Source organism: Mirounga leonina, unplaced genomic scaffold (assembly GCF_011800145.1).
Source record: "Mirounga leonina isolate KUSES-001 unplaced genomic scaffold, KU_Mleo_1.0 Mir_197, whole genome shotgun sequence".
In the NCBI taxonomy this organism is placed as follows: domain Eukaryota; kingdom Metazoa; phylum Chordata; class Mammalia; order Carnivora; family Phocidae; genus Mirounga; species Mirounga leonina.
Genome location: NW_023270494.1, coordinates 6537533 through 6550529, shown reverse-complemented (window position 1 = coordinate 6550529; position 12997 = coordinate 6537533). Strand labels below are relative to the sequence as shown.

The following is a 12997-nucleotide window of genomic DNA, read 5'->3' as shown; positions in this document are numbered from 1 at the left end:
TGATTGGTACCAGGGCCGGACGGCCCCACGCTGAGGGCCCCAGGCTCCTGTCCGTCAGCTCAAGCCTCAACCTTGAGCATCCAGACGCAGCAGACACATGACGATGTGGTGGTGAGGAATGGGAAAAGGAGACGAGGGGACGCAGGAGGATCTGGCTCCCAGAAACTCTCAGAGTTCACAAAGCAGAGGGCATTCAGGGACTGAGCTTCTGGGGCTGTCACCTGCCCCTAACCAGACCCAGGCCTGGCCAGAGTGTGGCAAATCCCCATTCAACAGCATCCCTATCTGCTCTGCAGATGGACATATCATAATCCAGGACCAGAGAAGCATCACCTTCCCCATTAAGCACTTCAGCATCCCTCATCTCACTGGAAACAGGAAGGTTGGAATGTTGGCACAGGAGCGAGACCTCAGGTCCCACCCCCAGGCAGTGCAGCCCCCCTGCCTTGTCCATCCTGCCAGAAGACTGCAGAAGTCAACTCAGGAAGTTTGACAACAGGGACACACAACCCTGTGAGCACAGGAGGGTGGCACAAACTCCCTGGTCCTGATAGAGATGCACAGCCCCGAGCTCTCCATGTGGACACCAGCCTCAGAGTCCTTGAGTCCCATAGCTCTTGTCAGGCCCTGGGCTAGTGGCAGGGGCCTTGGATGTCACACTCCCACCTTCCCTCACTCTCATGGGCTCTCACACACGCATGCACACACATGCTCTTTCACACTCAGGCACACTCCCACCCACCCACCCTTCCCACACACTCACACCCACATAGCCCACTTGGTCCCGAGTCTCTGAGGCCCAAATACCAGGCCTGGCTCTTTTCTCCTGAGTTGAGATTTGCTCAGACGCTCTGCAAGGATTAGCTCACATCTCTTCTTCCGTGGCAGCAAAGAAAAGCAGGGTCTTACCTGGGGGAAACAAACACTTGAACCTGGAAAAAAAGGTCAGGCAGGAAACCATGGAGTCCTTCTTCATGCAGCATTGTTACAATCCCACACCTGTATTTTCCTGCATCATCTGCAGTGAGGTTCTCCAAGGTCACTGTGAAGGTGAGGTCTCCAGAATGGTCCACGATGGACACGCGGCCACTCCTCATCTTTTCCTCAGACCCTCTGGCGGCCACAATCTGGTTCCAAAGTGGCAAGCATGGTTGTCGGCACCAGTATTTGGTAAATGTCTTGTATTTCTCCTCGTACCGACACTGCACTCTCAAGGATGCCCCCACGATTCCCATCACAGTGCTGGGGCCACTCAGAGACAAAGAGCCTGAAAGACACCATCAGTATTTTCTTCATCTGAAGAGCCTAGGCTAGAGGGGCCTTGGGGTTCAGGTCCCCTGGAAGCCCAGACGTCACCCTGAGGCTGGAGGGGGGAGGAGCAGGAACCAGGGAGGTATGGGCTGTTGGCAGCTACAAGGGGGGAGACCTGAGGAGATGCCTGGTATGTGATTCTGGGACTCAAGAGGCCATGCCCAGCCTGTGTGTGCTCAGCCAACAGGGGAGAATGTGGGGGGAGAAGATTTTGGGTGGCCCCAGACAGGTTCTGGATCCTTAGACGTGTCAGTCCTGAGAGGAAACAGCTGTGCCCATCAATCACCAAGAACTGAATGACGCCACTGAGTATACTCTGAATAAATGGATGGATGGATGCATGGATGGCTAGACCGATAGACAGATGGAATAGGAAACAGGAAACAAGAATGGGAACCAAGGAAGTCCAGATGAAGCACAGTATTGAGAGCTAGAAGGAAGCCTTCAGCTTCTGGCTACATCCCCTTCCCAAATGATCATCTGTAGGCCCCAAGCTTATAACCCCTGCTTGGATAGGTGGAACCTCCTGCTCATAGGTCTGGGTCACACAAGAGATGGGCATTGGCCAGGGGGTATAAAGGGGCCATCAACAGAAGAAGAAGAAGGTAGCAGGAGGGGAAGAATGAAGGGGGGGAAATCGGAGGGGGAGACGAACCATGAGAGACGATGGACTCTGAAAAACAAACAGGGTTCTAGAGGGGAGGGGGGTGGGAGGATGGGTTAGCCTGGTGGTGGGTATTGAGGAGGGCACATTCTGCATGGAGCACTGGGTGTTATGCACAAACAATGAATCATGGAACACTCCATCTAAAACTAATGATGTAATGCATGGGGATTAACATAAGAATAAAAAAAGGGGGGGCCATCAGGAAGGGGTTCATTTTGGCTATGATTTAAGGACAACCACACCTCGATTTCCCTCCCAGGATAGAATCCTGTGGCAACACTTGCCATCACCTAACATCTTTAGGGACTCCCTGCTCCATGCTGCTCCCTCCTCCACCCCTTGGCAGCCACCCACCAACCTTGGCATGCCCTGGGCCTCATCTCTAGCTCTTCTGCCACCTCCAAAGTTTTGACATTGTCCTCCCTCCCCCAGTCACCCTGGAGGCTCCAGTTTTAAATAATCAGGATGTAGCCCCCTAAACTCTGTGCTTCCTGTCTAGAGAGCCATGCCGGCCCCAGACACCTGAGGGGTCCTCATTACTCCAAGGCATGGTTGTTGTCTGACCTGCTCTTAACAAGGAAGGGTGGGTAAGGGGATACTGAGAAACAATTTGGGCTAAATACCAAACTTCTGAAAAAGAATTGTGCATGTCCTCTACCTACCTATCATCCATCTGTCTGTCCGTTTATCCATCTGTCCACCCATCCATCCATTCTTCCCTCCCTCCATCCACTTATCCAGGCAATAGATTGTCATCCATAGAATGTGAGGCTTTCCTATTTTTTATACTAAAATTAGAAGAAAAATTATATTTTTTGCTTCTTCGTTTTCAGTCCCTTGCATTTTCTCACTGCATGTCCCAGCAAGCAAGCTCGAGTGGCGCACTGACCGATATTCTCCATCACAAGGCTATGTGCCTCTCCCACCAATAATCTGCGGAGCAGTGGCTCTCAACCAGGGGTGATAGTGCCCCCCTCAGGAGACATTTGGCAATGTCTGAAGACATTTTTGGTTGTTACCGCTTGAGGGGTGGGGAGTTGCTACTGGAATCCAGTGGGTAGAGGCAAGGGATGCTGCTAAACCTCCTACAGGGCACAAGACAGCCCTATGACACAGAATGATCCAGCCCCATTGTCAAAAGTGGGGAGGCTGAGGAACTGTGCTCAAGTGGGCAAAATGTCCCAGCCTGAGGCCCTCCAGACACAGGCTTGGGGCTGGGGGAGTGGGAGCAGCAACGGTGAATCTTCTCTGTGCAGTTGCTGCCGACGGGGGCTCCGGCTGTAGGGGGTGCCTCAGTGGGGGTGAGTGGACCCTTCAGAGCAGGGTTCCCACTTTGCCTCCTCTTTCAGTTGCTTAAGCTCCAGCCTTGAAGATGTGGGGCTGCTTCCTCAGGGCTGGATGAGAAAACATTTTCAGGGATGATCTGTTACACCCAGCCCCTGAGCCTGAGCCCGCACGGTGTCCCCCCACCCCACCCTCTACCCCTACAGCAAGCTTCCTGCCCACCAGGGCCTGGAAAAGAAACTCCTGACTCCCAAGTGCACCGTAGGACATTCAGCAAAACCTCTGGCCCCTCTCCACTAAATACCAATAGCACCCTTCTCCCAGTGGCAAGAGGCCAAAATTGCCAACAGGCATTGCCTAACGTCTCCTGAGCAAACTCATCCTTGCTGGGAGCCAGTTTTGGAAGAAGAGGGTTTATTCAAGAGAACCTGGGATAGAAATTCCCAGGCAAGAAGGCTGAGCTGTGGGCTCCTGTCCTTGGAATGTCCTCTGTCCTGATGAGCGTGCCGTATTTTGCAGCTCTTCCTTTGTGGCGTCTCTTCCCTACCTGTCAATCTGAAGGGTGAGGGTGCTCTCCCCTATGTCTCAGCTGCCTTTCAGGTGCTGCTCGGTCCTCTCCCGCCCCGGGTTCTTTCTAGGATCCCACAGATGGTGCTTGCTCTATACCCATTAAGCCTCTGACGCTTCCTACAGCTCTGACTTGTAAAGATACTGCTTTTAGTAATCTTAAAAAAATAAATATAAAATAAAAGAGACCTCAGGTTCTCTGCCTATGAGTGTTAAGGGCAAGTAATTGGTGATACAGACAGATATATCTCCTTTAGAAGCAGGAAGCTGGCTTAGCTTGAGGTCTCTTCTGACCCTTGTGTGTATGCCCCCCCAGCTGGGCTTGTGGTGACTTGCCCACAGCATCTCTGTTGCTGGATGGTCACAGACTAGAACCCAGACTCATGTGTTTTCCCTTTGTCTGGCGTCAGTCTTCTTACCGGTCAACCAGCTCCTATGCATTTTCAGACTCAGGCTTACAGACCAATTGAATCATAACTCTCATTAATTACAGAAAGTCTCTAAATATCATTGAGATAAAAAGTAGGAAAAGAGAAGTTTGCATTGCTGGAGGCTACCTTCAAGAATGAGACTTCTTCCCTGAACTCTTCACCGTCCCAGTGCCAGAGTGATAAACCAAAAGGATCCTCATCAGTATGACCTACTTGAGAGTCAGTATAATTTTATATTTCAATCTGGCTGATCCCAACCCTAAAGGGTTGTGGGGCTGTGTCTTTTTATGCCCAAGAAGCCCAGTGTCACTATGCAGGATACATGTGCTTGATACGGGCCATCTCAGATTTATCTTAGTAAATGTAACAAATTACTTTTTAGATCCTCAAATTTATAATAAAATTACTTCACCTATCCTGGTCACCAAAATTTGGTGTTTTAAATATGCTTTATTTTTTAAGTGTATTTTTTTAATTTAATCACTTCACTAAAGCATTGTTATTTAAACATTGGTCAAGGTTTAAAAGTCTAAGATGTGTTTGTTCAATCAGCTTTATCATGCAGAGTATCTTTATGTTCTGAATTTTAGTGTCTTATTTTGGGAGTGATATATATTTTTTTATTCTTATGTTAATCCCCATACATTACATCATTAGTTTTTGATGTAGTGTTCCATGATTCATTGTTTGTGCATAACACCCAGTGCTCCATGCAGAATGTGCCCTCCTCAATACCCACCACCAAGCTAACCCATCCTCCCACCCCCCTCCCCTCTAGAACCCTCAGTTTGTTTTTCAGAGTCCCTCGTCTCTCATGGTTCATCTACCCCTCCGATTTCCCCCCCTTCATTCTTCCCCTCCTGCTATCTTCTTTTTTTTTTTTCTTAACATATATTGCATTATTTGTTTCAGAGGTTCAGATCTGAGATTCAATAGTCTTGCACAATTCACAGTGCTTACCATACCCTCCCCAGTGTCTATCACCCAGTCACCCCATCCCTCCCGGGAGTGATATTTTTAAGGGTTTTGGTAAACCTTGATTAATATAGCTAGAGGTGGGCGGAAATGGAATTAATGTAATTAAGATGTTTTTCCTGCTTGGGCTCTGAAGGTTGGCTCTGACATTGGATCACTTTGTATTCTAATTGCTACATTTGGGTTCAGGGTCAGAGCAAACTGGTGAGTTGTGTTGATTTTTTCCCCCCATTTGTAATAAAATATTTTCCTTCCAGTGTTCAAACATAAAAAAGAGAGAAACTGTGTTTATGGGAACTCTCAGAACCCACCATTGTTGATGGGAACTCTCAGAGTAGGACTGACCACAAGTCCCCAGCAGTATCACCTTCAGGGGTCTCATAGTGCAGGGGCCTCAGGGCCAGGCCAGACCTATCAGAGGCACAGGGATCCCAGCGGGGGGGGGGGCATGGGTCAGCGCATGGGATACATAAATGCCTATTCACAAGGAGGCTTATGTAGTAAGTGACCAATGTATTATTTTTTTAAAAAAGGTGATGACCTTGGAAAGAAGTATTATAAGAACATCAATGACCTTGGAAATAAAAATATTTTGCTTTGAACCTTGGCTGCCTTTTATGAACTGATCTAGAGTAAATAATTTGCATCTCTCCGCGTCTTGGTCTCGTTTCGAGGATTGTGATAAGAATTGGATTAGATTATAGGGAAAGCCGGGTAATGCAGTGATTAGTCCAGTTAGTATTGGTTTTCTGCTCCCCTCCGCTGGGCTGGTGCATAAGACAGTATTCCTGTTTTTCAAAATGGTCGCAATAATGATGCAAGTGGCCAATTTCTTTAGCGCTCAGTACGTGCTCTCCTGTGGGAACCGTCTTACCATTAATAACTCCTCCTCTTTGCCTGGGCAAGGTTTCTCTGTGCTCACCTCCTCCCCTCTTTGCTTGTATCCTCCTCTCCTCCCTTCCCCATCACCAGCCTTACCCCACACCATTGTCACCCTGACTTGCCCAGGCCCACTCACCTGGGACACAGAGGAGCAGCAGAGCTAATGGCAGCCACATGGTCTTGTCCCACTGAGGTGTCTCCAGCTGCAGCTGAAACCTCCTCACCCAGGGTTGGCTCACCCCATCTCCCTCTGGTGTCTCTCCAACTGCGGCTGAAACCTCCTCCCCCAGGGCCAGCTTACCCCGTCTCCCTCTTCTGCTTTTCTTGGCATTTCTGTTTCCTTTTTCAGGCTCTTGGTTCTTTTCTCAGAGCTGCTCAGAAAATGAGGGAAGTGAGGGGCTCAGAGCATCGTGTGGTCAGCTGATGGCTTGCTGAAGTTCATCCTCAGAAATACATTTGAATGGACAGTTCTTGTTTATGTTCCCTCTGAGGATGATGCCCTTACCGTAACTTCACCCGCAGCCGACACACGCTTGTGCCATTCAACGAGGCTATCACACTGACTTCCATCTAGATTTTCTGAGCAAGCCCCTGCCCCTCCCCTGCCCCCCATCTATGAATAGCAAATGTCCTGTGACTGGTGTGCCTGGCATGAGCAGTCCTGCGAAGAAAAGGCATGACCAAGCTTTCTCTGGACAAAACCCTCTGTTTGCAGGGCCCAGTGCAAAATGAAAATGCCTTTGTCCCAGAATTACCAATAATATCAAGATAGCAACAGTGGAGCATTAAATCAAGCCCTTCTGAGTGGGGGGTTGGTGCACCCACAAAAGTGCATACCCCCCATGGGCTGGCTCCTGTCTCTGTCTCTTCCTGGAGCAGGGTGTGAGGCTAGGTCCCCTCTCGGGGTGTGCTCTGCTCTTCTCAGCCCCCAGTCCTCAGTCTGGCCCCACCAGGTCCCAGAGTCCTTGAATGGGTTCCTGTCTTGGTCATGTGCTCTTGACCAGGGCCCAGCACTCTGGCACCAAGCCATCCTCAAGCCTCACCTTTAATCTGTGTGGTTAAATGAGCCCCAAGATTCTCATGGCTACAAAAGTTTCAGTATATTGAATGGTAACTCAGGTGCACTTGGCCAGGAATGTGCTCAATGACATGAAACAGCCAGGGGGAACTTATAAAGGCAGGTGCAAATTTGGGGTGTCTTATCCAGGAGCCCAGATTCACGTACGCAGAAAAGTCTAAAATTCTGGGATCCCATTGTCAAACATTCTTAGCTGGATGTTTCAGTAAGTAACTTGCCTGCTTGTTTTTTGCTGTGCTGGTAGACCTCATATATTCTGATGTTTTGTGTGTGCGTGCATGGGGGGGGGGGGTGTGCGCACGCACCTTCCGCTTTCGTGGTGGGAGGTCATTTCCTGCACAACGCATTCAACAATGACACAGAACTGACAGAGCTAGGGAGGAGGAAGTTTGCTAGAAGCAGAAGGATTTTTTCAATTCATTAGCTTCCATTTACTTGGGCTCCGTTGCTCCCTCGTTAACCCTTAGGGTTTGGGTACATGAAAAGGTACAAAGATTCATATTTATCTTTTGTACCCTTTTCTCGTTAGTCCTTGTGACATTGCCTGAGAATTATTATTTTCTTTTCAACATGACCTTAAAGGAAAATCATTCCCCCTCAAATGTGATTCCCCCTTGCCATGTACGCTAACACATTCACAGGTCTGACATCTCTGGGGGTGGGGGGTGTTATTTTGTCCACAGATACTCACGGGTGGGTACCTGTTCCATGGATCCAGGCCTGTCCTCCCTGAGTGCTAGGGAAATGCTGGGAAGGAGTGGGAAGCTGGGATTCCTGCTTTCTCACATTCCCAACATGGTAGAGAGGCTGGGATATTAACATGAAGCCCACTCCCCCATCAAGAATCATCCAAAGACAACCAATGAGCTCTTTCATCAAAGGGCAAACACACTGCCCCAGTTTCTCCCCATCAGAAACCAGGGTGAAGGTGCATTCCCTCCCTGGGTCCTGACTCCCATATCTCCCTCTACCAGCTTCTTTCCAGCTTCAGACTTACTTCTTTCCCTTCTCCAGGACCCTATTCCTTGGAACCTGGCCCCGCTAGGCAATTTGTTCCATCATGCCTCTGAATGAGGCAAGGCACTCGATTCATGCCTCACAACCAGCTTCTGTCCTGCTGGTGACTGTTTGGAGACGAGTTGTTCTGTTGAGTGGGAAGTGGAGGGTGCAGGACTTTTAGGAGACCAAGGAGCACGGGAAGAGGCCTGTGGGGTGGAGAGATGGGACAGCAGCCCCACAGGGATTGGAATTGGGAAAAGAGTATAGTGGCTTGAAGGATATTTTGAGGAAGGGCAAAGCAGCATGCCCTCTCTCCAGAAAACTACCTGTGAAATCCACATGACCCATCATGCTCAAAGAAGGTGGAAGGCCAGAGCAAGGCTGGTCTGCAGGGGATCCTGGCCTTGCTTGTGGAGGAGAGGATGAGGCCGAGGGTGAGGGGTCCAGACTTTTGGATACTGAGAGGGACCACCAGGGGGACACATGTAAGCAATTGCCCATCATCCATCTAGACCCCGTGTCCAGTATACAGGTTGTATGAGAGAGAACACCTCATATGTGCTACCACATGGGGTCAGAGCTGGGAGAGACCCTTCCCCAGAGAACCCTGAAGGTAAGTAGCCAGGTGGACAGGGGTGGGGGATCTTCCTCCGCTTCAAAGAGGTAATATTAGATCGGAGATGGAAATTTGGGCAGAACTGACACAAGGTAGGACACAAGTAGAATGAGAAAGACAGGCAAAGGTAGACCCTTGAGCTTGGCTGGTCTGCAGGTGAGATGGAGGGGAATTGTGGGAGAGCAGCCAAAAAAGCAGGATAAAATCAGGGGGCAGAGGTGCTGGACCCCAAGCTGAGCTTACAGGGAAGGCCCTAAAGGCTTAGCCTTGGTTGGGCAGCATGGCTGTGCCCTCAGAGGGGCTTCCCTGGCAGGAACCAATGCTTGTCTCTCCTGCAGGTCTGGGCTCAGGAGTCAGGTCAGGGAGGAAGAGGCTGGGGCTGTCCCTAAAGAGGGAGCTCACTGATGTCACCCTGTTCCTTGCACAGGGCCCTGCTGTGGACTGTGGTGTGGCTGATCCAGAGTCGGGGGGACCCAGGGGGAGAATAGAGTCAGCCTGAGCAGGAGAAGCACAGCTCCCATGCCATCAACACCCCTGCACCCTCTGACCTCTCAGCAGGGAATGGGCAGTGGTTGAAGTTCCAGGAGAGATCTGGTCCCTGTTAGGTGGGGACTCCCCTCATCCTGACCTCAGGAATAAACTCTGGCTCCCTCCCTGCTCTGCCAGGTCTGGGACCCTGGCCTCCACGGTAGCAGCCAAGAAGCCTCCTGTGTGGATCATCCTGATGCCTCTTTTCCTTGTGACCCTGGAGTGGCTCTGCCAAGGATAATGGACTATTACAGTGTTCAGGACTCTGGCCAATGATGGGTTTTAAAATCCAGACCATCCGGTAATTATAAAGCCAGAATTAAACCAAAAAGCTTCCTAGTGTTCCACATGGTCAAAGACCCACGATGGGCCAGGTGTACAGAGGTCTGCCGATTCCACCTCCTCCTGGAGTAAGAATCGCCTAAATGTAAGATGGAAGACAAGGTTGGACCATCTCTGACCCGCATCCCATCTGTTGGCTCCATATATTTCCTATTAAATCTATGGCTATCCTGGGCTCTTTTGAGATTATTTCTTTGGGACACTATTTCAGTCCTTTATATGTGAGAGGACGACCCTTCCATCCTAGAGGGTCCAAAGTGACTCCAAATCGAACGCTAGAATCATAATGTGTCCAGCAGCTAGGAGGTGGAAAACAATAGAAGGGAGAGACCTGGGTGATGTCTTTTAATCCCCTCAAAGAGTTCCCAAAGAGGGCTCCCCTCATATAGATGCCAAATTTCATTGATCCCCAGGAGTCGATAAAGAAAAGCATAGGGACTTGGGTTTGGAAGTTATTTTCTGTGTTTGTATTTTATTATTATTATTATTATTATTATTATTATTAGAGAGAAAGAGAGCATGTGAGCTGGAGGGGGAAGGACAGATGGAGGGTGAGAATCCCAAGCAGACTCCATGCCCGGTGTGGAGCCTGATGCAAGTCCCAATCTTATGACCCTGAGACCATGACCTGAACCAAAATGAGGAGTCCAGCGCTTAACTGTATGAGCCCCTAGGCACCCCTATTTTCTTTGTCTTTAAAAAAGAGTATCATGATATATATATACCTTAGAAAGCCTTCACAAGCTAGGTGTACAGTTAAATGAGCCTTTTTAAGCAGGAACACTTGAGTTACTGCCATTGCAATCAAGATCTTAATAGGGATGTGGATATATGACTATAAATTTGTCAAAACTAAAGGAAGTTACTCTTTTTCCCTGTGTAAGTAATAAGTGTTTTGTGTCAAAGTGAGGGGCTTTGAAACAATGTAAATATCCATGTGTCCTTGTATCTACAGCAGTGGCCTCCAAGGCCAGGGGACTCAGCCGGTGGTCACAAGAACAGTTCATTTCTGTCCCTCCATTTGTCCCTTAGCTCTCCTGGTCCTGCAGGTGCAGGGCTCCAGGGAGCATCTGGACTTCTCCATCCAGACAGGACAAAGGAGGGGCTCAGATCTGTCCCCTTCATGCCTGTGGTGTTGTCCATCCTCCCGTCAGGTAGACCCACCATCACCCACTCCTGGGTATCACCTAAACTTTGCCCTGCCCACCCTCCCCTACTCCCCAGCAGAGCAAGGGCAAGCCAGAATGCTGGGCCCTTCATGTTTAACTTCCTCCCACTCACACATCAGAAAATAACACAAGTCTTTTTCTATTTTAATTTTCAAAGGTATACATATTTCCTCCCAACAAAATGTTGGGGTTTGGGGGGCTTTCTCTTCTACTTACATTCTTCCTGGGCTCTGCTCTTTTTTGTGTCCATATTTTTTGAACCATTTTGGGGGAACTATATCTCTTTTCTGAGCTCCTTTTTAGTGAGGTCGTTGTCTGTCATTTCTCTGAGACTGAGTGGACCTACCTGAGCTCTTGCTCTGTGTCCTGGAGCATTTCCTTTCTGAAGCAAATTCACCAGCCACCTTTTGCTGGCTCTCTGTTCCTCTCCTTGAGCCCGTTAGAGAAGGTGCTGGTTCGTTTTTGGCTCGAGCTTTCCTTTGAAGGAGGTCGGGGCTTCGCCAAAGCGGGTGTGTCGGGGCTGGGTGGGGGGCCTTCTGCCGCAGCGGGTGGCTTCTGGTGGGGAACAGCTCCGCCACATGCTGACACCTGAGCCCACGCGGTTCTGGGGCTCGTGTCAGGAAAGGGCGAGACCTCAAGCCCCAGCAGCCTGCGTGTTACCGTGTGGGAGCTCCGGGCCCGCGGTCCCCGCCGCAGGGCTGAGTCACAGAGGGGCCCTTGGCAGCAGCCAGCACCCTCCCCACAGCCGCCGTGCCCACGGCAGAGGCAGCACGTTCCTCTTTACCGTCTTGCCCAACCCTAGAACGGATAGAGGCCGAATGGTCCCGTTACCCGTGCTTAGATTTTCCTTACTTTGTCATGTCACAGATCCTGTGGTCAGGAATTCCAGCAGGTTGAGACAGGGACGGCCTCTCTCTGCTCCACCATGTCTGGGGCCTCAGTTGGGAAGACATATGCTGGTGGGGTGACTCACATGGCTGGGTGCCACTGTCATCCGGAAGCTTCTTTGCCCGCATGTCTGGAACATGAGCCAGGGTGACCCAACCCGGAGCTCAGTCCTGACTGTTGACCCGAGATCCTACCGGTAGCCTCTCCATTTGGCTGTCGGGTTCTGAGTGGGAGAGCCCGAGGAGACTGAGGAAGGGGCTATGGGGTTCCTCCTGGCCTGGCCTCGGACGTCACACAGGGTCACTGTCACCAGGCTCTATCTGGGCCTTCCGACGGGGACAAACATTGGTTCTTGGAGGGTGAAAAAATGCTACTCTTTTCGTATATAAAACATAGATGATCGATTGGTAGAGGATCAACTGATCAATAGAACATGGACATATACAGTATATCTTTGTATTAAAATGTCATAGCGCGGCGGGGTAGGGGTGCACTTCTAGGAAGAGAAAATGAGTCAACAGGCTCCTTAGGAGGATAACTATGGAACAACGTTTGGGAAGCTCTGCTCTGGGTTACTGGTTGCAGTAGTCACAGCCCACCCAGACTCAAGGGGAGGAGACATAATCCCAACTCTTAATAAAAGGAGTGTCAAGAAATTTGCAGTCCCGTTTTCTAACTGCCACATGGAATAATATTAATCTGGTGTCTTCACATCACATCAAAGAACGAGGAGCCCGGAAGGGCTGAGCCCCCTGGCCCCAGTCAGAAGGCCAGGGAACAGACTTGAATCTGCCCCGGAGTCAGCCTGGGGCTGGCCCACACGGCATTCCTGCAAGGGCATCCATGTACTTGAAAGGTCAGTTCCCAAGCCTGCAGGGCACCATGTGGCCCCAGGTGTAAAGAGTATGCAGACACAACGATGTTCTGCAATTCCTCTGCTTTACTCACAGATCACAGACTGCATCCATGAATTGCATGAACTTATGAATATGTTTTGTTCGGGTCACAATATTTTTTAAATGGAGTGTGTTGCCTACATGTAAATATGAGCAATTTCACTTCTGGTTTCTCTTCTAAAAGCAGAAATGCCAGAAAACAGCGGGTCCTGCATGGAGAGTGTTTAAGACCTTCCTGCAGCTTCCTAGGGCTTCCAGGATACCATTAAAGCACACAGATTAGAAAGGAAGAAATAAAATTGTCCCTTTGTGCAGATGACATGATTGTGTAGAAAATCTCAAGGAATCTACAAAAAAAAAAAAA

At 49.8% G+C, this 12997-nt stretch overlaps 1 protein-coding gene across 1 annotated transcript; it reads right to left on the bottom strand.

Moving 5' to 3' along the window:
- Positions 1–789: 789 nt before the first annotated feature.
- Positions 790–6418, bottom strand: LOC118024450 (protein CD300H-like). The gene is made up of 2 exons (XM_035026399.1): positions 6254–6418; positions 790–1267 (listed from the first exon to the last, which is right to left on the bottom strand). Exons 1-2 carry the CDS (start codon positions 6291–6293, stop codon positions 906–908), a joined length of 402 nt encoding a protein of 133 aa, XP_034882290.1. The 5' UTR covers positions 6294–6418; the 3' UTR covers positions 790–905.
- Positions 6419–12997: the final 6579 nt, after the last annotated feature.